The sequence below is a fragment of the Gopherus evgoodei genome, chromosome 15 (genome assembly GCF_007399415.2).
Source record: "Gopherus evgoodei ecotype Sinaloan lineage chromosome 15, rGopEvg1_v1.p, whole genome shotgun sequence".
Lineage (NCBI taxonomy): Eukaryota > Metazoa > Chordata > Testudines > Testudinidae > Gopherus > Gopherus evgoodei.
The window spans coordinates 29,586,778-29,613,889 of record NC_044336.1 but is presented as its reverse complement, the minus strand read 5'-3'; the positions used below and the strand labels follow the sequence as shown (position 1 = coordinate 29,613,889).

General features: G+C 49.6%; 2 protein-coding genes across 14 annotated transcripts in view; one reads left to right on the top strand and one right to left on the bottom strand.

The window, feature by feature from the left end:
* GPS1 (G protein pathway suppressor 1) overlaps positions 1–7,754 on the bottom strand; it is a 37,852-nt gene extending 30,098 nt beyond the window's left edge. For 4 of the 7 annotated variants that reach the window (XM_030534920.1, XM_030534919.1, XM_030534921.1 and 1 more), the window contains exon 1: positions 3,812–3,904. In XM_030534920.1, the coding sequence (XP_030390780.1) occupies positions 3,812–3,889 (78 nt within the window). In that variant the 5' untranslated portion in view covers positions 3,890–3,904. Of the gene's footprint in view, positions 1–3,811; positions 3,905–7,347; positions 7,431–7,657 lie in introns of those variants that run through there. The other 3 variants (XM_030534923.1, XM_030534925.1, XM_030534924.1) reach the window with 3 other exon arrangements.
* A 15-nt stretch (positions 7,755–7,769) lies between these two features.
* On the top strand, positions 7,770–26,718 carry RFNG (RFNG O-fucosylpeptide 3-beta-N-acetylglucosaminyltransferase). 7 transcript variants are annotated; one of them, XM_030534931.1, is made up of 10 exons: positions 7,770–7,859; positions 8,410–8,556; positions 16,460–17,027; positions 19,252–19,300; positions 19,823–19,925; positions 20,369–20,522; positions 21,985–22,070; positions 22,159–22,324; positions 23,803–23,888; positions 24,126–26,718. In XM_030534931.1, the coding sequence occupies exons 3-10, from the start codon at positions 16,530–16,532 to the stop codon at positions 24,190–24,192; spliced, it is 1,209 nt and encodes a 402-aa protein (XP_030390791.1). In that variant the 5' UTR covers positions 7,770–7,859; positions 8,410–8,556; positions 16,460–16,529; the 3' UTR covers positions 24,193–26,718. The 7 variants fall into 7 exon arrangements, with proteins under 7 accessions (XP_030390791.1, XP_030390792.1, XP_030390794.1 ...); XM_030534929.1 differs by having other exon boundaries at positions 7,774–7,942; XM_030534932.1 differs by lacking the exon at positions 8,410–8,556.
* The last annotated feature ends 394 nt before the right edge of the window (positions 26,719–27,112 follow it).

The following is a 27,112-nucleotide window of genomic DNA, read 5'->3' as shown; positions in this document are numbered from 1 at the left end:
ATTTACATACAGTCTGATCCCCATCCCCCTTCAGTGGAAAAGTACCAGGGTCACTTGCTGGAGGATTCTCTGCAGCTTGAGGTCTTCAAACCACAATTTGAGGACTTTAATAACTTAGACATAGGTTAGGGGTTTGTTATAGAAGTGGATGGGTGAGATTCTGTGGCCTGCATTGTGCAGGAGGCCAGACTAGATGATCATAATGGTCCCTTCTGACCTTAAAATCTATAAGTCCATGAGATGATGTCTTGTCCCAGGGGACATGTTCACATGACCTTGACATGTCAAAGCAACCATGAGACAAGGTTTATTTGTAATGTCCACAGGAAAGAACTCCAGGAATATGGGAGACCAGCATCTTCAAAAACCCATTGCATTGTCTTTCCTCATGGCCCAATGAGCCTGATTGCATCTGGGAAATGCTCACCAGACAGTAGGCAAACACTTTTGCAATTGATACAGAGCTTATATTCCTAACTTCAGATATAGCAATGATACATGCATACAAATAGGGTAATCATATTCAGTAAACCATAACCTTCCCAATGATCTCACAAGACCTCTCTCGCATAAAACGTATCTTAGTTATGCCATTCATATTATAACAATATTTGTATGAAGAATATGGGGTCCAGCCTCACACTTCCCCTGAAACAGCTGCAGCTCTGGATACTGCAGGGCAGGTAGAATTCAAGTCTGGGTTCAGGCACTAGAAGAGAAATGCAGAGAAACTCTCTCTCCTTATGCTTTCAGTGCTCCCTCTGCAGACACCCAGGCAGTTGAAAGCTGCCTGAACCAAAAAATGAGGAGGGGACAAGAGCCAGGAGGGGAGGGGGCCTGGGAGCCAAGGAGGGAAATGAGCAGATGGTTAGGGATGGCAGCGCTAAGGAACTGGGAATCAACTGAGAGAGGTTTGACAAGGAACCAGTATGTAGAGGAGAACTGGGACAGAGAGAAGAAGCCTGAGGACTAAAGACTGGCATTGCCTAGGACTAGTGAAGAGAATGGGACTTGGGGAAGAAACAAGACTGCGACAGGGCTGAAAGGGTCAAGCCAGCAGTAGAACAAGCAGAAAGGTCTTTGACTCCTGGAGCACACTCCTCCCCCCCCCCCCCGAGCCTGGAATTGAACCCATCATTCTGTCACCATCTGCAATTATCTGTGAAACCCATTGCCAAAGTGTGTCACACTGCATTCTAGTGAGGATACATATAGAGTAGGACAGCCTACTACTGCTATCTGTTACTCCATTACCGCTAAAGGTTCGAATCATCTGATTACCTGTGTGGGTGTCAATGTTACCACACATAAGGTTGCCAAGTCAAGCACTCAAACATCCAGAAATGCCAAAATTAAAGGTTTCCCTTGTGTTTATTAGTTATGACCGTCTTAATTACACGATCACATCTGTGTCCTCTCCCCCCGCCCCCCCCACAACAGGACCCCTGCCTAATAAATGCACAGGATGAATCTGCTCTAGATTGTGTAAGATGACTCCCACTTCACTTGCTGCATAAGTTGGAAGTAGTACTTGTGGTTGCCAGGAGAGCTAAAAGCCCTCCCTCAACTGAGTGGGAGGGGCCAGTGGACCCAGGCCACATTGAAAGACCTATACCTAGGACACTTCCGGGAAAACAGCAGGTCTAAGCCTGCCCATAGCTAATGGAAGAAGGGTGATGAACACATCAGGGGACTGCAGGAAGAAAAGGATGGTCTCATGGTTAAGACAGCTGAATGCTGCCCTGGAGAACTGCATTCTATCAGTACCTCTTTGCCAGACAGCCTATGTGATGCCAGGAAAGTCACTTAAAGCAAACTTTTCACAGCTGGCTAGTAACTGTTTTATAGATGCCAGTCTTGGTCTGATTTTGCAGAAGAGCTGAGCAATCACATCTGCAACTGAAACCAATGGGTGACGTGCTTTGAACATATGAAGCACCATATAATGCTACATACACTGAAAAATCAGGTCCTAGATCTCTCAAATTGGGCACTCAAAGTTAATAGAGAGATTAAGGTCAAACATGTCCGTCTCTGTTCCCTATCTATAAAATGAGAATACAACTACCCCCTCATCTCACAGGTGTTGAAAAAAACATTTCTGAAGCACTCCAGTACTGGAGTGATAATACCAAATTCATGAGGAAATTAATAATTCTGTCTTCAGAGCAGAGTTTGAACAGTGTGCAGACAATAAGCACTGGGGCCCACACACTGAAGAACGAGGAAGAAACAAAATAATGAATAGCTGTTCATTAAGTGAGCACTATTCATTTTGCGCCTTGAATGAGGCTGGGGCCCCTTGTGAAAAATTGGATGTGATCATGTAATTAAAGACTACCATAACGCACACTCATAAGGGCAACCTTAATTTTGGCATTTCCGGATGTCTGGGTGCTTGACTTCGCAACCTTAATAGTGTTCTTTTAATGCCATTTTTGTTTGGAATGCTTGATGTCATTTTAATGCCATTTTCTAACTTTGGGATGCTTGACTTTGCAACCTTCATTTTTTTTAATATTATATTTTGACTGCTTATTTGTATCCTCTGCAGGGGCTGGGCCTTATCCACCATTCTTGCAAAGTTAATAAAATACACTGAAGTTGGTCAGTATCTCGGAAAAAAAGAGGAGTGGCTGTTGAAGGCTCTACCGGAAATGGTACAGGAACAGAATGTTCTGCCTTCTGACATGCGGAGACTGCAGCCCTTCCAAACTCTTTAGCTTTGACAATTCCAGATGAGTCTCAAGCTTCCCAGCTGAGACTCAAGAATAAAAACCCCATTATAATTATACCCTTAAAGAAACATGGCTATAAACTCCTCAGAGTAAAACGTTAAGCCTGAGAAAAAAGGCAGATTCACCTACTGGTATCAGAGGGATGCACTAAGCCAGCGTTTCTCAAATGAAGCCACTGTGGCTACCAGCGGTTTTCCTGTGGCCACAACAGTCTCCTGGGCAGAGATGGGGAAGAGGGCAAAGCAGTGCCTCCTCCCTACAGTGCTCAGGGGCAGGCTTCAGCCCTCCCTCCCCAACTTCAGCTACACATACACCTTCAGCCATGGGGTTCTGGGGGTGGGCTTAATCCTCCTCCCCCAGCTGTGAGGCTCTTGCTTCAGCCCCCCTCCAGCTTCAGGGATTCAGCCCCCCACACCCTGAATCCAGCTGTGGGGTTCCAGCTCTTGGCTTCAGTCCACAGCAGTTGGGCTTCAGCAGGGCCAACCTTACAGTGTGCAGTGGTAAAGAGGCAAGGAGCGGGATGAGAGGCTATGGAAGGACGCTTGGGGCGATGGTGGAGACGCAATGGGGGATGGGGAAAGGCAGCAGGGGCCAAGGGCACCAAAATACAACTGTACGTTCTTTTAATTATTGAGTCTGAAAAAATCCTACATTAATAAATTACAGTGATTTGGACATGTATATGATCGTATCTGTTTTCCCTAAAGTCTTTCAGGAAAGTTTGTCAGAACAGCCACTAGCAAGAGTTGGCAACTGCACTCTGAGGCCATCAAAAATTTGTTGTGAGAACACCTGCACTAAGCCATCTCAGAACAGAAGTTACATCAAGGCTATATATAATGCACCATCAGTATGATGACTTTTAGCCCTCCCCCAGGAAATGCAAGGAAGATTAGCACAGGAAAAGAGGCTATGGGAGAGCTCATTGTTACTCTATCACCTCCCACACAGGAGCTGCTGTCAGACTGCTGTTTAAATATTTACAGGCGGGAAATGAGAGTGGAGTACTCTATAGAGTCTTCAAGGGGAGAGGCCAAGCACAAACATCTCTCTGCCTCTCAATTAGTACATACCAGAGTTGGGTTTTCCACCACATAGTTGATATCAGGTGCATTCTGCTGATCCTCTTGTGGGTCTACGTCAATCTGCATAGGCTCCACTGCACCCTGCGACAGCAAATATGGGGTCAGATATGGTTCATCTACATCCCCACAGGAAACAGCTTGCTGAAAGATGGGCTCACAATCAAGACAGACTCCATTTAAACACACATGTAATGGAGAAATGAAGACAGTGCTCTTGACAAATCTTCTCTTTAGGATCCTACCTCCCACACAATCCCATTCCTCAGAATAAAAGGCTCCTCCTGAGTGAGCTGCTCACTACCATTCACGCACAACTCTTTCCTCCTTCAGTGGCTTTTCAAGCAAGAAAATGCAGGAGCATGGGAATATCTTCTAAACATGTCACAGCATCATAGAGATGCATGGCATATTCCAAAAAACATCTTTTCTGAGCAGGGTCAGGCAGGTCATCAGCTGAGGGACAGCACTACAAGTGGCGCTTAGAAATACCCAATGCGCACCTATACACCACACCTGCAACTCTCTGAAATTAATACCTTTCTCTCTGGGATCTTATTTAAAAACAAAAAACCCACAACAAAAAACCTGTTCAGGAAAAAAAAAATCATAAAAACCATGAAGTAAGCTGTAGACAGGGTCTGCAGAAAACCTAGAACAGTAGCTGTGGGAGGTGTGAACTGCCCCATTCATCTCTATGAAGAATTAACACATGCTTCAGGCAAAGGCTTGTCTACACAGGGAAATTTACTGCTATATAGTTATAATGACCTGTCTTCAAATTTATTCTGGAACAAGAGTGCCTTTTTCCAGCATAGCATGTCACTTTGAAAACAACAAACTATACTGGAAAAAAGGCATGCTTATTCTGGAATAAGTGTGCCCAGCTGAGGTGTTATACTGGTGTAACTATACAGTGGTATAATTATATCACTATAGTTCTATTTGTAAATTTCCCTGTGCAGACAAGCCCTTGGACTGGAAAGAGTCAAAGATGTGGAGAATGTATTGCAAGCAATGACCCTTTGACTCCATAAGTCGATAACGCTTCAGAGATAAACACTATATTCCCCTACCCCAGGGTCATAGTCAAGCTTCACCTGGGAGACCCAAGCTCAAGGAGGCCAGCAAAAGCAAAAAGCACTGAGATTAGGATTTTACATAAAGACAGGAACACTGAGTCAGACCAAAAGTCCATCTAACCCAGTATCCTGTCTGCCGACAGTGGCCAACGCCAGGTGCCCCTGAGACAATGAACAGAACAGGTAATCATCAAGTGATCCATCCTCTGTCGCCGATTCCCAGCTTCTGGCAAACAAACAAATGTGCACAATCTACTGCAAGTAATGTCTCATTCTGATGATTTACATGGGCAGAGTTTAGCGTACCACCATCTTTTCTTCCCAATAATCTGACCTGATTAGAAATTTATCCCATATTTTCATAGACTCTGCTCTCCCCCAGGAACCAAGGGTAAAAAGTGAAATTTTTTTGAGAGGGGTCATGGAAGTTCCAGAATTCCTAGTTCTAAAACAGAGAACCCACTGGCTCCCTCCCCCTCCCCCACCCCATTTGCCCTCACATATTGCACAACTCCGAAGTACACAATGCTGACATGACTTGAGTGACGAGAAGATTTAAGTGAACTCTGTCAAGGCCCAAAGTAAAAGCAAGCCAAGATAAGTATACAGAGGAGTGTTTTCCAGTTGCCATAGTTTGTTATTCTCTCTCTGGAGAGAGACACTGTCGGTGATTATATACACCAGTGCTCAGGACAACGAAAATGTACAAATCCAGCTGGGAAAAGCCCAGATACAGAACAGGAACAGTCCTCTTCCATCACTATAAGGGGCAATATCCTGCATCACCCTCACCCATGAGATTCTTCTCCCCAACCCCTCAGCCTCCACCCCAAAGACAGGGAAAAATGCCTTCACCACAGTAACTTTGAATTAGGATTCTGAAGAGAATGCACACAATCAGTTCTCAAATTGCTTATTCATTTTTCAGATAGTCAGTTTTTGTACAAACATCCACTGTCAGAGAGTAATTAAAACTCAATTCACGCTCACTCACTCCCCAAGGTTTTCTGAACCCACATGAGTGCCCTCTTTTTTCAGGTACCTCATTAAGCAGTGTACAAGCTGACAAGCTGGCACTCAAGCTGAAGTCTCCTGCTGTACTCGGAAGGAAGAGGTCTGACCTACTGCTGTGGGGTGTGCAGTACAGATCTGTCATTGATGAAGAAGCTGAGCTATCCCTCATCCTGTCCTGACTCTCTGCACCCCCTCTCCCTGACACAGAACTTGCCGGCTGCTAAAGGGAAGAAAGACAGTTAACTTGTGGAGGGATTCACAGGGCAGTCCCCTGACATTCCTATGCTTAGCATTCCTACTCCCTTTGGGGTTTGAACAGTGGCTTATAGGTTCTTACATTCTTACCTCTTCCCTGAAAGCCTTCACCTCCTCTCTACCTGCTGATTTACTGGGCCACACTCGCTCACCTCAAGAACTTACATGTAATTGGCACACAGTGAATATTGCTTTAGAAATAAATAGATCTGAAAGCAGCCCAGCAGCTATAATTATTGGGAATGCTGTCTCTTCCTTCAACATACTTGTTTGCATGTTGTTCATGTAATGAGTGGTATAAGCAAACTAGATTAATCTCCCTGAATTTTCTGCTAACCAGTTGTTTCAAAACACCTGGTCCAGCTCTGTTGGCAGGTATGTACAACTCCAATAGAAAGATCAGCAGACAGGAGAAGTTTAACATCACAGTCCAATAAAATAAAAGTAGCTAAAGCATAGTTCTCAAGAAGTAGAATAAAGTAACCAGCAGCTATTGTAATGTACATGGTATGTTGCAGAGTGGAGCCAGCAGTAACTATTGTAGTATATAATAGGGGAGAACAAACTGTGGCTCAGGAGCCACATGTGGCTTTTACCATTAAAGTGCAATTCCTCCCCCCCCCCGGCCCCCCATTGTCCACCAACCAGACTGGCAGAAGGGGAGCTAAGGACCTCTGCCTTGCAGCAGAGTGGTAGAGTAGGGGCTTCTGCCCAGGGGGGAAGGGAGTCTCAGGGTTTCTGCCCCATATGGCACACCTGCTGGGGCAAGGGGCTTCAACAGGAGTGGGACTGAAGCTGCTGGGACAGTCAGCTCCCACGGGGATGAAGCCCCAAGCCCCAGCTCTCAAACGTCTGAGGATTGTCATATGTGGTTTGGAGGATCAGTAAGTTTGGCCACCCCAGTATATAAAGTCACTAGAATAGCACCAGAATATTCTGCAACTAATTTTGTTTAGGGAGCTTAGAAGTCAGCAGCTATATGTTGTAAAGGAAAAAGCATGAGGCATAAATAGCTACAGACACTACTACAAAACACCGTTTTCAACAGGCCAAGGCTACGCACACAGAGGCAGGGCTAAAAAGAGCCCGCAATCCAGCCTGCAGAGTGAAACAAACACCGCCCCGAGTCGGCCCAAACAGCTCCGGATTATGGCAGAGCCGCCCGGACCAGAGCACCTGGAAGCTGCGCCCGAGAGCAGCTGGGCCCCGTTAGAACGAAACACCGGGAAAAGCCCGAGGCCGTCAGCCGCCTCTTGCGCAGAGCCCCGGGAGCTGCCAGCCCCGGGTCCCGATCACAGCAGCCAGCGCGGACCCGCGGGCCGCCCCGCCCCGCAGCGCTGCCAAGCCGGGGGCTCGGAGCGGACCCCGGAGGGACATGAAACCGGCTCCGCCGCGCGGGGGCCGGGGCCGAGCCACAAGCCAGCGAGCGTCCGGCAACGCGGCGCCCGCAACCCCGGCCCGGCCCGGCCCGCGAGAGACTTTTTACCTGTAAATTAAAGACCTGGACGGGCAGCGGCATCCTCCCCCGCAGCCTTCACTTCCGGATCACCTCCTGCTCCGTGCCTTCCGGTTAACTTTCACTTCCGGGTCACACCGCCCGGCCGTGGGCTCTGGCAGGTGAAGCCCTTAAAGGGCCCGCGGCCCCTCTGCCGCTCGGGAGGTATCGGACTCTGAGCCGACCGGCGGGGGTAAGGGAAGCGACCCCACCCCCGAGGGCGCGGCGGGCAGCTGCGGGGAGAAGCCACGGTCTGGCCCAGAGTGACCATCGGAGGTGGGGGACTCTCCTGGTACCCCCAAGCCTGCAGCGGCCTCCTGGGTACCCACGAGACCCACGGAGTGCAGTGCCCCCCGGGACATCGCCCAACCCACGTGCAGTGCCCCCCCCCCACGCCCAGGTCATTCCCCCACCCCGCGTGATCCCCTTGTGCAGTGCCCCCCGGGACATCGCCCACCCCACGTGCAGTGCCGCCCACGCCCAGGCTATCCCCCACCCCGCGTGATCCCCTTGTGCAGTGCCCCCCGGGACATACCCCACCCCAGCCCACGTGCAGTGCCCCCCGAGCCCAGGTCATCCCCCACCCCACGCAATCCCCCATGTGAAATGCCCCCTGAGACATTCCCCAAACCCCGTGCAGTGCCCCCTGAGCCCACAGCACCTTCCCCAGAGCACCGAGGCTGACCTGCATCATTGTTCCATGTTCTATCGGTCTGGGTGCTTGCTGTGCCCATCCTGGACAGCAAGAGCACGGGGAGCGCCCTTTAATGCACAGGCCAGGGCTGCAGCTGCAGCCCCGAGGAGCCCACGGGTTCTCAGAGACACAAATCTGACCCCAGAGCAGAAGACGCTTGTCCCGAGGCCAGTGTTCCAGGCCACCCAGATGAAAGGTAAAATGAGTCAAGCTCAGCCTCTTCTGTAATATTTATAGATCAAGCAAAAAGTGAAACAAAAAGACTGACATAGCCTGAATGTGTTTAATGGGGGGGGGGGTTGACACTTTTGAGGAGGTCTCAAGTTGGCATAACAACCAGCTGAAGTAGTCTAGAAATAGAAGGAAACATGAGGAAAACAGTTTATAGTTGGAATCACTGTAAATATGTTTTAACTGGGTAATTTTAATGAGGAAAGGTTGCTGCACCTTTCTGGATGATGCTTTTCCAGGGGTCACTTGACAACTTGTTTAGGAACCTGTGGCTGGAAGAGTTTGCAGGTGAAGAGCAAGGTTTACAGTCATGGCTGTTGCCACCTGCTTCGGGCTATAACATATACCTTGAAAAAGAGGAAATCAGTGACATCAGCACCTACATCTGGTTCTGCTGAATCCTGAACGCCACATGGGATGTGAAACAGAAAAGACGGTTACTCACCTTTGTAACTGTTGTTCTTCGAGATGTGTTGCTCACATCCATTCCAGTTAGGTGTGCGCGCCGCGCGTGCACGTTCGTCGGAAACTTTTTACCCTAGCAACTCCAGTGGGCCGGCAGGTCGCCCCCTGGAGTGGCGCCGCCATGGCGCCCAATATATATCCCTGCCGGCCCGCCCGCTCCTCAGTTCCTTCTTGCCGGCTACTCCGACAGTGGGGAAGGAGGGCGGGTGTGGAATGGATGTGAGCAACACATCTCGAAGAACAACAGTTACAAAGGTGAGTAACCGTCTTTTCTTCTTCGAGTGATTGCTCACATCCATTCCAGTTAGGTGACTCCCAAGCCATACCTAGGCGGTGGGGTCGGAGTGAGAAGTCGCGGCATGGAGCACTGCAGTTCCGAAGGCCGCATCCTCTCTCGACTGCTGTACCAGGGCGTAGTGGGAAGCAAAGGTGTGGACCGATGACCAGGTCGCTGCCCGACAGATTTCCTGGATGGGCACACGGGCAAGGAAAGCCAGCGACGACGCCTGCGCCCTGGTAGAATGCGCAGTCACACGGCCCGTAGGGACATGGGCCAAGTCATAACAGGTCCTGATACAGGACGTAACCCACGAGGATAACCTCTGGGAGGAGATAGGAAGCCCTTTCATACGGTCCGCTACCGCCACGAAAAGCTGGGGGGATTTGCGGAAGGGTTTGGTCCTCTCTATGTAGAACGCGAGAGCTCTACGGACATCCAGCGAGTGGAGCTGCTGCTCCCTGCCTGAGGAGTGAGGTTTTGGGAAAAAAACCGGGAGGAAAATCTCTTGGTTGACGTGGAAGGCTGAGACCACCTTGGGTAGAAAGGCAGGGTGTGGTCTAAGCTGTACCTTGTCTTTGTGGAAGACCGTATATGGGGGGTCTACCACAAGGGCTCGGAGTTCCGACACCCGTCTAGCTGAGGTGATAGCTACTAGAAAGGCAGCCTTCCAAGAGAGGTAAAGCAGGGAGCAAGTAGCTAACGGCTCAAAGGGGGGCCCCATGAGCCGGGACAACACCAGGTTAAGATCCCAGGTTGGAGCAGGGGGACGGACGTTAGGGAATAACCGTTCCAGCCCTTTAAGAAATCTCGACACCGTCGGGTGAGAAAAAACGGAGCGACCGTCCGCACCCGGGTGAAAGGTGGAGATAGCTGCCAGATGGACTCGCAACGACGATAAGGCCAGACCACGTTCTTTGAAGGACCAAACATAGTCTAAGCTTTCGGATACCGAAACTTCCATAGGGCGGAGATTTCTCTCTACGCACCAACAGGAGAAGCGTTTCCATTTTGCCGAATATGTGGCTCTTGTGGACGGTTTCCTGCTGCTCAAGAGCACCTCTCTCACAGGCGTGGAGCAGCGCAGCTCGGAACCAGTTAGCCACGCAGGAGCCACGCCGCTAGGTGCAGCGACTGCAGGTCTGGGTGACAGAGAGACCCGTGGTCCTGGGTAATCAGGTCCGGATGAAGGGGCAGGGGAACTGGGTCGGCTACGGCCAAGTCTAGCAGCATGGTGTACCAGTGCTGTCTGGGCCATGCCGGGGCCACCATGATCACACAAGCCCTGTCTCTGCGCACCTTCAGGAGGACCTTGTGAACCAGAGGGAACGGAGGAAACGCATAGTACAGGTGGGTCGACCACTGGATGAGGAAGGCATCCACTATCGACCCCGGCTCCCTGCCCTGAAAGGAGCAGAACGCTTGGCACTTCCTGTTCCCCTTGGACGCAAAGAGGTCCACCCGGGGATAACCCCACCTCCGGAAAATGGAGAGAGCGACGTCCGGGCGAAGGGACCACTCGTGTGACAGGAAGGATCTGCTCAATCGATCCGCCAGCGTGTTCCGTACTCCGGGAAGGAAGGAAGCCCTGAGGTGAATGGAGTGGGCTACGCAAAAGTCCCAGAGTCGTATCGCCTCGAGGCACAGGGAGGAGGACCTGGTGCCGCCCTGCTTGTTGATATAATACATGGTCGTCGTGTTGTCCGTGAACACGGCTACACAACGACCCTGAAGCTGATGACAAAACGTTTGGCAAGCAAGGCGGACCGCTCTCAACTCCCTCATGTTGATGTGTAGCCCCACCTCCTCCTGGGACCATAGGCCCTGCGTCCGCAGGGTCCCTAGGTGGGCCCCCCAGCCTAGATCTGAGGCATCCGTTGTCAGGGATACCGAGGGCTGAGACGGGTGAAAGGGAAGACCCGCACACAATACGGACTGGTCCAACCACCAGCCGAGGGAATCTAAGACCTTCTGGGGGATTGTGATTAACATGTCTAACGGTTGCCTTGGCCTGTAATGACTGATAAGCCACAGCTGGAGAGGCCTCATGCGGAGCCGAGCGTAGTCGGTCACAAAAGTGCACGCCGCCATGTGGCCTAACAGGGTTAGACATGTCCTCACTGACGTCAACGGGGCTGACCGCAAGCGTTGAACGATCGCCGCCATGGTCTGGAACCGCTGCCGAGGCAGCGAGGCCCTGCCCACAGTGGCGTCCAGGACGGCCCCGATAAATTCCACCTTCTGAGTGGGCCTCAGGGTGGACTTGTCTGTGTTTATCAAGAGGCCCAGACTCGCAAACATGCCGGTGATCACGCGGACATGGCTGTTCACCTGCTGTTCCGACGTGCCCCGAATCAACCAATCGTCCAGATAAGGGAACACGTGGACACGGTTGCGCCGAAGATGCGCCACGACAACTGCCATGCATTTTGTAAACACCCTCGGGGCCGTGGACAGGCCAAACGGGAGGACCGCAAATTGATAATGACGAGCCCCCACAACGAAGCGGAGGAAGCGTCTGTGGCGCGGCCAAATGGCAATGTGGAAATACGCGTCCTGCATGTCGAGGGCGGCGTACCAGTCTCCCGGATCCAGGGATGGAATAATGGTCCCCAGGGATACCATGCGGAACTTCAACTTCACGAGGTATTTGTTGAGCTCTCGCAGGTCGAGGATAGGCCTGAGGCCCCCCTTGGCCTTGGGGATCAGAAAGTAGCGGGAATAAAACCCCTTGCCTTTCTCGTTTTCGGGAACCGCCTCTATAGCTCCTTTGCTGAGGAGCGTCTGCACCTCCTGCCGAAGGAATTGCTCGTGAGAGGGGTCCCTGAAGAGGGACGAGGAAGGAGGGCGGGAAGGAGGAAACGAAACAAACTGCAGGCGGTACCCCGTCTGCACCACGCTTAAGACCCAGCGGTCCGATGTTATTTGGGACCACGCCGGGAGGAAAAACGAAAGGCGGTTGGAAAACGGGGGGGAAGGATCCATAGGGGAAACTGTTACTGCGCCCTCGAGCGCCCCTTCAAAATGAAGGCTTAGGACCAGGCGGGGGTTTTGAGGAGCCTTGGTTCTGTCCCCCTTGGTTCCCCGACTGCCTGCGCCTCCCGTTCCTGCCGCGGCGCCTGTAAAGGTCCTGCCGCTGGCGGAACTGGGAAAACGGCCTGCGTTGTTGTTGTTGTTGTTGTTGTGGCCGGAAGGGTCTACGCTGCGTCACGGGAGTGTGCATCCCGAGGGACCGCATAACGACTCGGTTGTCTTTCAGACTCTTGAGTCTGGGGTCTGTTTTGTCAGAAAACAGGCCCTGGCCTTCGAAAGGAAGGTCTTGTATAGTATGCTGGAGTTCCGGCGGAAGGCCGGAAACCTGCAGCCAGGAGATGCGACGCATCGTAACTCCTGACGCAAGGGTACGGGCAGCCGAGTCCGCAGCGTCCAAGGAGGCTTGCAAGGCCGTGCGTGCGACCTTCTTGCCTTCGTCCAAGATGGCCGTGAACTCTTGGCGAGCATCCTGTGGCAGCAGCTCCTTAAATTTGTCCACTGCCACCCAGGAATCAAAGGCATATCTGCTCAGCAGGGCCTGCTGGTTGGAGACCCTGAGCTGCAGCGCCCCAGCCGAATACACCTTACGGCCAAGGAGGTCCATCCGCCTGGCCTCTCTGGACTTGGGGGCCGGAGCCTCCTGGCCGTGACGCTCCCTATCGTTCACCGATTGCACTACCAGTGAACCGGGAGTGGGGTGAACATGTAGATATTCATAGCCCCTAGAAGGGGCCATGTACTTTCTCTCGACTCCTTTCGCTGTCGGAGGGATGGAGGCCGGGGACTGCCAGATAGTATTGGCATTGGCCTGGATGGTCCGTATGAAGGGCAGGGCGACCCTGGTGGGAGCATCAGAAGAGAGGATGGTAACAATTGGGTCCTCTATCTCCGAGACCTCCTCTGCCTGCAGATTCAGGTTTTGAGCCAATCGCCTGAGGAGGTCCTGGTGCGCCCTAAGATCCAGCGGGGGGGGACTGTTGGAGGAGGTACCCGCCACCGCCTCATCCGCGGAGGAGGATGATGAGACCCCAGGCACAATAGTGTCCAACTGATGGTCTTCCTCATCCCTCGCCTCTGTCTCCGGAGCCACAGCGGAGTCCTGCTGTTTGGACCCTTCGTCCCCTTCCGGGGAGGGAGGGGGGCGAGACAAGGAGGCTTCAGGGGCCCTACGCTCCGCAGTCGCCGGCCTAGCAGGGAGCTGCTGGGGGCCCTGGGCCTGATGGTACGCCCAGGGTGTCCAGAATCCCCACTGTTGTGGGCCTTGGTCCTGCAGCAGCGGATCAGCAAACAGCGCCGCCTGCCGGTCGGTGCCCAGCGCATAGCCGCTGTCCGTCTGGGAGGATACGGACGGCTGCCTCGAGGGCCACGGTGGGGCCGACCCTGGATGGTACGGGTCTGCGCGGGCCGGCACGGAGGATCGTCTCGGTGCCGGGGACCGGTGCCGGGAGTCATATCGGTGCCGGGATCGGGACCGGGACCGGGAACTGTCACGGTGCCGGGCGCCGCTTCGGTGCCGGGCGCCGCTTCGGTGCCGGGACCTACTACCAGCTCGGTGCCGGGAGATCGACCGGGACCGGGACCTGCCACCAGCTCGGTGCCGGGAGGTCGACCGGGACCTGCCACCAGCTCGGTGCCGGGAGGTCGAGCGGGACCTGCCACCAGCTCGGTGCCGGGAGGTCGAGCGAGACCGGGACCGGGACCTGCCACCAGCTCGGTGCCGGGAGGTCGACCGGTGCGGCGAGTAGCGTCGGGACCTGCTCCTGGAGTCGCGGTGCCGGTGTCGACTGGAGCCTGACCGCGACCGTCTCGATGCCGACCGGTGCCGCGAGTGCGACCGGTACCGCTGAGGGGAGCGGTGCCGGGACTGCGAGCGGCGTCGGGATCTGGAGCGCCCAAGACGTCGGGACCTGGATCGGGAACGACTGTCTGTGGGCGGTGCCGACATCATGGGCTTGCCTCTGGACGCGACCCGCACCGGAGGTACCGGGGGTGGCAGCCGAGTAGGCTCCGTCAGGGCAATAAGGTCCCGAGCCGAGGCGAAGGTCTCCAGTGTGGATGGGACCACTATCTCAACCCCAGATCTCATGGGGGAGCTCGGCGGCACCGGACTCAACGGACCCGCCGGGCCCGGAGTCAACGGTGCTGACGGTGCCGGCGGCGCCGCGGCCGATGTCGAGGCCGGGCGCTCTAGCCGGGTCTGCCTGGCCGGAGTATTAGACTTCGACGGCCTTGGCTCTGGCTCCAGTGCCGGAGAGGGTCGGTGCCGAGGAGTCTTCTCGGTGCCGGAGCGATCCGGTGCCGGTGCCGATACCACGGCCTGCGAAGCCGTCGGGTCAAGTGCCGCCTCCATCAGGAGAGTTCGGAGCCTTTGATCCCTCTCCTTCTTTGTCCTCGGCTTAAAGGCCTTACAGATGCGGCACTTGTCAGATCTGTGCGATTCCCCGAGGCACTTCAGGCACGCTTCGTGGGGATCGCTGGTAGGCATGGGCTTCTTGCAGGCCGCACACTGCTTGAAGCCCGGCGAACCAGGCATGAGCCCGGTGCCGGGTGCCGGGAAGGGCTAAGCCCCCGGCGAAAAAGTACTTTACAACTAATTAACTTAACTATCAACTTAACAAACTATTTAACAACTGTAATGGAACTAGAGAATAACAATAGATAACGATAGATAACTAGGAGAGCTAGGGACGTGGAGGACAGCTATGCCGCGCTCCACAGTTCCAACGACCGACACGGCGGTAAGAAGGAACTGAGGAGCGGGCGGGCCGGCAGGGATATATATTGGGCGCCATGGCGGCGCCACTCCAGGGGGCGACCTGCCGGCCCACTGGAGTTGCTAGGGTAAAAAGTTTCCGACGAACGTGCACGCGCGGCGCGCACACCTAACTGGAATGGATGTGAGCAATCACTCGAAGAAGAACTGCCTGTTGTCACACCATCTCTTGGGTGACATCTTCCTTCTTCATCTTTTTTCTTTCCTATCATTTCCTTTTGGTCTTCTGTCTAATAAGAGTCAGGTTTAGCCAGCCAAGACAAATCCATCTTTTGCAACACCGCTGTAATGAAAAGGCAAACTGTAAACAATGTTCTTAGCCCAACTAGTAAAAGTTTGCTAAATCTGACAGTCTAATAAGACAGTACGCTGTGACTATAACTTTCCAGCAACTGATTTACAAACAAAAAACTCCACTGAAATAGAAGCTGCACTTTCTACCTTTGCTAGTTTTTCTTTCTCCCTTCTTGTGTGTTTTGTCCTGAAGGAAACAGCAACAACTTTAAGTGAAGACTGGATGTCTTTCTGAAACATGTGCTATGACTCAAATAAAAGCTATGATCTTGATGCAGAAATTATTAGGTGTGGTTCTTTTGCCTATGTTGTGCAGATCAGACTAGACTCAGAGGATTATAATGGCTCCTTCTGGCCTGAAAATGTTTGACTATGAACAAGTCAAGACAGTCTAAACTGATTTTTTTTCACTTGTCCCCAACAGGGACAGTTAAAATCATCTTTAATACCACTTAAAAAGATGATCAAACAAGGGACTTCCCCCCTTTTAAATTATACACAGAAAGAGAATAAGTGAAGTTCTTTAAATACAGATTTTACTTAACTCCTTACATTTCAAATGCTTTGACTGTTTTTTCTTTTTCTGTGTGTTTAATAAAAAGTTAAGTTTTTAATGATAGCTGTTACAGTGGAAGTGAATAATAACTTGATACAAACCCCCAAAACACAATTAATGGTCTACTATTGTAGCAGCAAGCAAGGGACTTGAAACAAGGTCAGAGTGACAGAGATACCATTATCAATATAGCAATACCTATAACTGAGAGTAGGTGTTGGTGTTAGTATAACTGGGGTGGTGCTAGGGCTATGGTGAGTAGGGACAGCAATGTATGTGCACTGGGGAAAGGGTGGTTAGGGAAAAAGAAGTGTTTTGAGGTAGGATGTAAAAGAGGAAAGTGAGGTTTCATGGGGCAGAGCCAAGCAGATGTTCCAGGCATAGAACACACCTAGCTCTGCAAAATATAGCAAGACTGTGATGCAAGTCTGTCCCACACAGCCCTCAACCTCTCCTGTTTTCTCCTGCAGAGCTGGGATCCATTCTATGTGACGGAATGTCCCAACTGTACAACATGGCAGGAGCCCTGGGGGCTGAAGAATGACACTTTCCTGCATTGGTCTCAGTAAAATCTGCTTCCTGCTGTCTGTGACCTTCTGTGCTTTCCTTCTCTTGGTAATCCCCAAATTCCAGACTACCTGGAGACACAGGGGCTATCCACAACCCCGTCCACAACCTCCTTTTAATGCTTCCTGCAAAAGTGAGTTCCACCACCCACAGGCAGAGCCCAGCTCAACAGGCCATTTGGACAGTGAAGGAACTGATATTACACACAGTGTGAAAGATGAAACTGTAGAAAAATGGGGGGATTACAGCCTACAGGCTGGGGGATCCAGCCTGAAACTTGAGGAGCAGGATTGGAGCCCCACCAGTCCTCTTCAAACTATGTTGAAGGACCACCGTGGACCTGCAGATGATTCCATTAAGGAGAATCTGGAGCTGCAGGATATTTTTATTGCTGTGAAAACTACAAGAAAGTATCATAAAAGTAGGCTGGACTTGCTCTTCGAAACCTGGATTTCGCAGGCCAAAAGACAGGTGAGAGATCTTCCTCACAGGGATAGGACAGTTATAGTGGGAGCCCCTCCCTCTGTGACTGCAGGTTCAAGATCTGCCATAATCCCACTGCTCTCCATGGTCATGCTGCAATTTCACTCTGTGTATTCCTTACCAGTTCATTAAACATGTTCTTCCTGCAAGATTAGGAACTGAGTTGCTGTAAATAGTCCATCTGACCAAAAGCCTAAGATGAGCTGCTACTGGGTGGTAGAACATTAGTCTGGATGCACAATCTGTCTTCTTGCGGCCTGGGTCTGTAACTTGTGCAGGAGTGTTCTTGGGATTGATTTATGCTTGGATAATTATAACCTTGCAAGGCAGACTCTGTTGAGCTTGAAACTAGCAACCAGAGCTGAATCCACAGTGGTGTAAAATAACATCTCTAAATTCACTTAAAATAAAAGGCTGCAGGTCCAGAGAGATGCTGCAGCTGGAGAAAATGTGCCAAGCTTAGTATAATGGAGGGAACCATTGCATAGTCATCCACAATTCCTGATGCTAGTGTTGATGTGTCTGAGCCAATGCTTTCAGATGATATGCTCTTCAGTACTGTGACGGGGTCTTTGTGTGCTGTCCCTTAATGTAGAAGTTTCAATGCATTTGTGGAGATTAACAAAATCCTATCCAGATGTTATGAATCTTCTCCACCTGTCTGGGGCAGAATATTGCTACCAACTGGATCTTTTTTTCCCCTTAAATTTCATTCTTCCCAGAATTCTGTTGATTCCTCTAGGCCCATTGACTATCTGGGGCAATATCCAGCCAAGCGAGTGTGCTATCTTTTAGGATGGGGTGAAACCGGAAATTGCAGAGGAAGAAACTCATAGTCTCATAGACTCTAGGACTGGAAGGGACCTCGAGAGGTCATCGAGTCCAGTCCCCTGCCCTCATGGCAGGACCAAATACTGTCTAGACCATCCCTAATAGACATTTATCTAATCTACTCTTAAATATCTCCAGAGATGGAGATTCCACAACCTCCCTAGGCAATCTATTCCAGTGTTTAACTACCCTGACAGTTAGGAACTTTTTCCTAATGTCCAACCTAAATCTCCCTTGCTGCAGTTTAAGCCCATTGCTTCTTGTTCTATCATTGGAGGCTAACGTGAACAAGTTTTCTCCTTCCTCCTGATGACACCCTTTTAGATACCTGAAAACTGCTATCATGTCCCCTCTCAGTCTTCTCTTTTCCAAACTAAACAAACCCAATTCTTTCAGCCTTCCTTCATAGGTCATGTTCTCAAGACCTTTAATCATTCTTGTTGCTCTTCTCTGGACCCTCTCCAATTTCTCCACATCTTTCTTGAAATGCGGTGCCCAGAACTGGACACAATACTCCAGTTGAGGCCTAACCAGCACAGAGTAAAGCGGAAGAATGACTTCTCGTGTCTTGTTTACAACACACCTGTTAATGCATCCCAGAATCATGTTTGCTTTTTTTGCAACAGTATCACACTGTTGACTCATATTAAGCTTGTGGTCCACTATGACCCCTAGATCTCTTTCTGCCATACTCCTTCCTAGACAGTCCCTTCCCATTCTGTATGTGTGAAACTGACTGTTCCTTCCTAAGTGGAGCACTTTGCATTTATCTTTATTGAACTTCATCCTGTTTACCTCAGACCATTTCTCCAATTTGTCCAGATCATTTTGAATTTTGACCCCGTCCTCCAAAGCAGTTGCAATCCCTCCCAGTTTGGTATCGTCTGCAAACTTAATAAGCGTACTTTCTATGCCAACATCTAAATCGTTGATGAAGATATTGAACAGAGCCGGTCCCAAAACAGACCCCTGCGGAACCCCACTTGTTATACCTTTCCAGCAGGATTGGGAGCCATTAATAACTACTCTCTGAGTACGGTTATCCAGCCAGTTATGCACCCACCTTATAGTAGCCCCATCTAAATTGTACTTTCCTAGTTTATCTATATATTTATTCTGTCTTGGATGTTCTCCTAAAATTGCCAGTGAGGGATCCAGTCAATACTGAATGTGCTGGTGGTTTTTCTGATGTAGAAACCAATCCAATAGGCAACAGACTAAGTTAATACCAGTTCTTTTCACAATGGCCACTGAAACATAACTAGATAAATTACTAGCAATTCTAATTGGGGACTGAGTGAAGCTAAAATTAATTGGTCCATTTCTGAAATCTTTAGAAAGGGAAGCCCCTTTTTTCTTAATGTCTTTGTGTCTCCCACAGACGTTTATATTCACAGATTGGGAAGACCATGAACTGCGCCTAAGAGCAGGTAAGCCGTGTAGTTCAAATGCACACTTGCTCCTTTGACTATGGATGCTGACTTGCTGCAATCCTCTCCCTCGAGGGGCCTTATTCTGTGCTGTGCATGTGATTGGTGAAAGGGAGCTGGAAGCTCAGAGGGGGAAAATGCTGTTTCCTTCTTTCCTAATTTGGATTTGTAGGACCTTCATCAACATCATTCACTGGGTTAATCGTCACATTTACTTTTTTGCTTTCTGTTTGTAAGTTTCAGTGTAGCTGTTTGAGGGTTAATGTACACGATCCCCCTTGTGCACTGTCCCTGTACATGACTCATCTTCCCTGCTGTCTGGCTCCATATTCACATGCTCTTCACCCTATGTGCTACATGCTCACTCTGTAAGCACCACTCACCCTACATGCAGCTCTCTCCATGTGCATTGCATGTGAACCATGACCATGCTTCAGGTTCATGCTCCAGAGATGCACATGCTCTCTCTCCCAGATTATGCATTCACCCCAACCTTGACCATTTTAACCTTCATTTCTGTAGGAGATCACATGATCAACACCAACTGCTCTGCTGTTCACACCCGCCAGGCACTCTGCTGCAAGATGTCTGTGGAATACGATAAATTCCTCGAATCTGGGAGAAAGTATGTGAGACTCATTGTTCCAACTGTTACTTTGTTCACTCCAATTCTGAGTCCCAGGGAGGTCCCAACATTCTCCTTTCTAGTTCCAGTAATGAGTGAGCATGATCCAGGCTGTGATCCCAGAGGGTGGTGGTGATGAGCATAGAGAAAGTGTAGCAGCAGAAAGAGAAGCACTTGTAGACAAGAGTCAGGTGAAAGGCTATAGGGAGGAAGAGCTCACAAGCGGCCTGCTGACTTCAGCCTCTCTCCTAGAGTTGAGAAGTATTGGCAGCTTTGGCTTGTAACTCCTGTGTTTTCAGTTTGAGGGCCTCTTTTTTCCAGTCACTTTGCCCCAAATCTAAGAGACTAAGATCTTCACTGTAGAGAACTCAGTACACAGAAACTTTACATCGTTTCCTGAGTGCCTCGGCTGTATGATTGTGTCTGCCCTGCTTTGTCTGCAGGTGGTTTTGCCATGTGGATGATGACAACTATGTGAATCCACAGAATCTCCTGCGCCTCTTGTCTGCCTTCTCACACAGCCAGGATGTATATGTGGGGAGGCCAAGCCTGGACCACCCCATTGAGGCAGCTGACCATGTCCGGAATGATGAATCAGTAAGCATGCTCTGTAACTGTCCCTTCTGCCCCCCTCCCCGAGCCTCTGAGCTTTTAAGAAGGTGAACAGTTCACAAGATCCCATGTACAAAAAACCTCTGAGTTAATTTGCAATTTACAAATGGTCTTGTGAGCTGAACAGGGATTCTTCTCCCTTCATGGGTAGCTGCGGGAGAACAGGCTCTCCCTACTTCAACATTTGGGTGTGAGGAATGCTCCCTTAGCACCCCTCAGAGCCAGGTCAGTTTCTGCAGTTATTGCCATTCAGTTCTGGGAGCCTTCATTTTGATCCTCTTTTACTCATGATTATTAATCACATTTTTACAGTAATGCCTAAATACCAACCAAGAATAGGACTCCGTTGTGTTACGCACTGTACAAACACAGCAGTAGTAGCCAGCCCCCACCCCCAAAGAACTTACAGTCAAAACAGACGAGACAGACAGGGTGGGGAAGGGGTAGAACACAGAAGTAGAGTGAACAACGTGGTGGCAGCAAACATCATGTTAGTTCAATGGCTTTTTGGGGGGAGGTAATGAGGAGGGGACCTGTGAAAAGGAAATAAAAGTGAAGGGAATGGGAATACTGAAGGGCAGGGAAAAGGAAGGGAACAGGTCAGGGGAGAAGAGGGTAAGAGGCACAACTGTGGTATGAAGCTAATATGAGGAGATTAAGGGAGGAGAAGGGGGGAGGGAGAGAGCCAGAGCAGACAGCCAATCAGCATAGGCAGAAAAAGTCCAGTCAAAACTGTAGAGTCCTCTGAATGTCAGGCTCTCCTGCCTAGAAAGTAACATCTCAGTACTTCATCTGCTGCCATCCTGCGCTAACCTCAGGAGATTATACAATCGCTCTGTGACTTGTTTGGGAATGTATTGAGCAATCATTTTCCTGGAGCCCCAGTGTGTCTCAGTCACAAGATACATGAGCATCTCTATCTTGAGGAGCAAGTACCAAGTTGCCAGGCCAGCAGATATATTCCCTGGCAATGCATCCAGCCGAACTGGCCTGTTATGAAAAACCCTGCATGATTAAGTAGTCTCCTCAGCCTTAATCACTTGACTCTAGCAGGACTCCTCTGATTTCCCCAGAGAAGCTTATTCCAGGCTGACTATGACTCTGGAGGGCAGAGGACCATACAGAGGGTTGCACAGGGGAGTTGGGCTTTTCTTCAGTTCTCCACTGGGACTCTGGTTTTCCATTCCCTGTATGCTCCCTGTTTCACTGAGACTCCACTGGCCCTGTGGTGGCAGCTGCAAGGTGATAAGAGTTGCCTGATGAGAGAATGTCTAGCTTCCAGGAATTCAAAGAGGCAGGGGTAGCCCAAAGTCCAGATATTTGCTCAGATCATGTGTCCAATGTCCTGCAGAGCAGAAGATCCTTTTCCCTACCCAGGCAGATGGGAAAAGCTGAGTATCATTAACAAGTGTCTCTTTTTTTTCTTGTTGCTTTTGCTGTTCACTAGACAACCGTGAAGTTCTGGTTTGCCACAGGTGGAGCAGGGTTCTGTATCAGCAGAGGCCTTGCCCTGAAGATGAGTCCCTGGGCCAGGTAAATGCACCTCAGTAGTAGAGACCCCATGGCTTCGATAGGATTAAGGGTGCATTTGACTCTCCAACTCCATCCTCTCTCCTGACAGCCTGGGTAACTTCATCAGCACTGCAGAGAGAGTGCGTCTTCCTGATGACTGCACCATTGGTTACATCATCGAGGGGATGCTGGAGGTGAAGCTGCTGCACAGCCCCTTGTTCCATTCCCATCTGGAAAATCTGCAGAGACTACGAGGCGAGTCAGTGCTGCAGCAGGTAAGGCGAAGCCTCGTGGCTTGCTCAAAACGGGCCCTGGCCTTTGAGACACTCCTCAGTCTGATCAAAAGAAATCATCTCTGCAGGTGCAGCTACCTTCTCCCTGGTTTTCAGGAAAGGCAGATGGTATCAGGCCTGTAATTTCACCATTACTCCAAGCTGCTTATGTAGTTGACCAGGGCAGTCCCATGTCCATCTCCTGCATTTGGATAACAGGCACATTTCTGTCCTGGCCAGCTGGGTCACCTTTAGTTCTCCCTTGTTCTGACTGTCCCTTCCAGCCCCAGCCATGCTGCTACCTTGACACCTCTGTCTTCTTCCTTTCCATTCCTGAGGCACATGAAATTACAGTACACCTACGAAAGCAAGAGATTTGCATTTTTTCCTGGCAAAGTGATTCAGCCTCAGCTTTAATTCATACCAATAATGGGGACATCATTAAATGTCTGTCTGATTATTTATTAAATTATATGGAATCTCTTAAGAGAGTGACTTGTCTGCATATCAAGTGTTAAGGTGCTAAAGAGTTTCTTCAGTATTGGTTGTGAGTATTGAAATACATAAGTTTGTTTAAAAATAATTACTTCTGCAGCATCTTCTTTGATGGACAATAGGTGGTGCTGTAAAGCTGCCCCAAATTAAAATTCCTCCACTGCTTATCTACGTACACCCTAAACAAGAACACAGGTTCCCACCCACAGAATACCCATTCAAATTGTTCTAACAATTTTATTAGGCAATAAAAATGCACTTTCAGAGCCACATTCAGATCTGGTGTAATCACACCAGAAGTAAGCGGTGGTGAATCTGGCCCTCCCTTTGTGATTGCCCTTTCTCCTGAGATTAACTTTAACAGCTAATCAGAAAATCTTGTTGCTCCTAAAGATTATCAGAGAACTGAACTCTTAGGCTTTAGATTTAGGAAGTATGTAATGCAACCTCCATATGGAAGAATGGTTTTATTGTTAAGACACTGGACTCAGGCTTCAGAGATCTGTTGCCAGCTGTGCCATACTCGCAGTGTGACCTTGTGCAAGTCACTTAACTTCTCCATGCCTTCATTTTCCCACTGTAAAATGAGGATAATATGACTGATCTAACAGGAGTGTCTGTGAGGATGAATTTATTATTTTGTTAGGCATTCAGACATTATGGTAATGGGTGCCACACTAAAGATTACACGTAAAGTTGGTTAGGTGGTATCTTCTCCACCACGGCTGCTTATCTAAGTTTTTGTCTCCCTCACTCTGTTTGATTTCTTCTTCCTGTTCTGCTTTGGATGGTCAGCAAGTTCTCTCAAAAGGCTTCTATCCTAAGTTAGCCATTATGACAAAGCGAACTATCACCTTTTATGTGTAACTTCTGGCACCCAGATCACATAGGCTGTCTCTTTCCCTTTAGATTATCCTCATAAGACCTCTTCCACTCAGTCACTCTCTGCTATGTTGTAGGTTCTGACTTTACGTTTGCTTTTTCAGGTCACCCTGAGTTATGGGGGCCCTGAGAACAAACATAATGTTGTGAGTGTGGCAGGAGTGTTTGGCTTGCAGCAAGATCCAACCCGGTGAGTACCTCCTTCCAAAACAAATTCTGCTTGCCCTGTTTATACCTACAGACTGCAGAAAACTCAAGCACACAAGCTGGGTCAGCATTTCTTATATTGCCTCCACACTCCAGTTGGGTTATGGCCAATTTCCCTGCAGTTTTGGGATGCGTGAACATTCCAAGAGTTTTGGCTGAGGTGTCCCCAAACTGATGAGCTCATGTCTCATGTTGTCTTCTCATCTTTCTCTTTTCACAGATTCAGATCTGTCCATTGTCTTCTCTATCCTGACACTACCTGGTGTCCCACTAAAAATATACTGTGACCTCAGACCTAACCTTGACAATTGGTATCTTACCTGCACAAGATTGGACAGGGTTCTTTTCTTGGAGATGAACAAGAAAAATCTACAAAAGTAAGATCCCCGATCACTTCATTCCCATGGCAGGAGTGTGAGGCCTCATCAGCTGCTGTCTTGAAACATCCCAAGGAAGAAACTCTCCTTCGCTTTGCACTCTGGTCTTCCAGCAATTCATATGTCTCTAAGGTTAAGCATAGGCCCCCTCCTACTTCCTGTCTGGTTTTATCCATGCTTTGCTAGTTGAAAGCTCTGTGGCTATCACATGTGTTTGTACCTAAAAAATACAGAGTGGAATGCAGTGCCTGGAATCATAGCACTGGAACTAGTGTTCTGAATAGAGCTTCTAGAGAGCAGTCCTCCTGCTGCTGAGATTCCAGGGCAGAGTGCAGAGCCCATGGTGGGGAGGGAGGGATTTTTAATTTGGCTCCCTTGGAAGTAGAATGATTCAAGAACTTCTCTAGTTTATTTTTTCTTGTCCCAATGTCTGAGCTGTGTGGGAATCTAGCTGAAACATCTGCACTTCCAGTGAGGCATAGATGTGTTAACCAAGAACAAAATTATGCCAGTCTGCCCTGCATGACAGGCTGAGGACCACATCTCCTTTAGCCCCTCTGGTCTCCTGAGTCTGGTTGCCATGAGGGTGGCACACTTGGCTCTCTTTCTGGTTGAAAGATGGTGGTGATTTTCCATGATGGGCTGCAGATCCAAAGGTGCTTGGTCTTGGCTCATACTATTTCCTGGCAGTTTGATACTGAGAGAGATGTCTGTGGAAATACTATTAGATCCCTCCTCCCAGTGTAATCCACAGCATGGTCCCTGGTTGTCATCTGATCCTGGGTTGCTAAAACAGCCTGCAGCCTCCTTCCTGCTTCTGCAGTCTTGCTGCATCCCAAAGCCTATGTGGGAGGAGAAACCTGGGTTAGCTGCAGTGCCCTGAGGTGTTGTCATTTAGGACCTTTGACAGGACTGGTGTGACCACCCAGGCCAGCTACATAAATGGACTTTTGAGCTTCAGGCCTGGGGAAGATCTATGTTCACTTTTCCTCTGCAAGCTAGCGAGGAAGAGATGCTCCAGAAGAAAGGCTTGCACACTCCCTCCAAGTGAGGGGCTCAGCCTGTTGTCTGCAGAGCTTCTGCTGTAGGATTTGCGAGTGCTCTGTAAAGGAAAAGGAGTTTGGTTTTCATGTGGGAAAAGAAGGGATTCCAAAAGTCTCTTGTTTTTCTCTTAGTCCACACTGAGGCTTGCACACTCCGTTGCTGGCATGGTTAGGAAGAGCAGTGTCTAGATCTTCACTGGTTCCTGGTCCTAATGATTAACACTGAAATGGGGGGAAAGCAGCAGAATTACATATTGGCAAGTTGTAATTCCAAGCACTGTGACCTGAGCATGAAGCTGTCGGGAAGGAACTCTTAGTTTCTAATTCTGTCTCTGCCACCAATGCACTGTGAGGCTGTGGGTGAGTCATGGGACCTCTCCCATTTGTAAAGTGGGTAGAGTATATAGGCACACCTCTAAGGTGTGCAGTCATGAGGCTTCATGGAGTTGTGTAATTCTTTCTGAAGAGGATTATTCCCATTGCTCTCTAACAAAGACCCTTTAGGGTTTAGCCATGCATATTTTGCTGCTTTCTAAAGAGACTTCTTTGCCCTCCTTCATGCTTCCTGATGTGGCACTAACTCCATTCTTTGGCCAAGAGGCCAGGCTGGGAACATCAGTGGTCCATCTAGCCCAGGCTCCTTTCTCAGACAGTGGCCAGAACCAAATGCTACAGAAGATGCCATAAGAACCCTGAAGTAGGCATATGTGGAATAACCTGTCTGCACCTTAGGTGTCCTACTGATCCCTTAAGCCTGAAGTCTAATATCCCTTCCAAAAATGTTGTCCTTAATTACAACTGGATATTCTTGATAGCCATATAAATATCCAGTCCTTTTTGAATCTTAAGTACTTGGCCTCAATGCCTGTCTTCCTGTGGCAAAGAATTCCATAAATTAATGAGTCATTAATGGGACTCTGTGCCTCTGAACACTGATTAACGGTTTCTTTACTGCAGTGTCTATTCCTGGTCCATGGACTGCCCTGGAATTGCATCTTGCCAGATATGCATGTGACAGATCAGTTAAGACTAAGGCCTGATCCTACTACTATTCAAGTCAATGGCAAAACTCATACTGATTTCAGTAGCACCAGGACAGTCTTAAAAGTTTGGTCCAGTACTCTTCCTAATTCCCAGGGATGAGCATGCTACCTCTTTGGCATGCCCATAACTGAAGGGCCTATAGGCTGGGCTTGGAAAAGAAATGCATGCCTCCCGTATGGCAATGCAGAGCACTGGCCTTTAACAAGCCCTTGTTTGGGCTCCTTTTAAGGTTTTTCATAAATGTTCCTAATATGGTAGCCGCTGCTGCCATAAGATGGGAGTGTTCCAGGCAAACTGGTATTTCTCATCTAAAGTGTTTTCTTTTAATTAAATAAATATTTAAAGGTGGGCCAGGTTTTCAGTGTCCTCTGTTAAGTTCCCTGACATCAGTAGCAATATATGCAGTAAATCTCTACCACACAACACCAGCAATCCGCCCTGAGCCTCGCACGCCCCACAACTATTGCCTTGTGTCAAACTTAGTCCCTACCCAACATCCACCAGCCCTCAAAACGTCTGCCAATGCAAAAGCCACGTGTGAGTTCTTGTTTCAGCCCTCAAAGGGCTGCAAAGAACTGTGGGATTTAGGCAGTGTTGGGGTCCTGTGAGGGAGAAATAGGGTTGAGAAGCAGTGCAGTAAATGGTGTTCCCAGACCTGCACTCGCATTACTGCTAGATAAAAATAAACTTGAGTGAGCAGAGGGGCTTAAAAATACTAGAGCATCCTCTTGCCTTCCCATTTA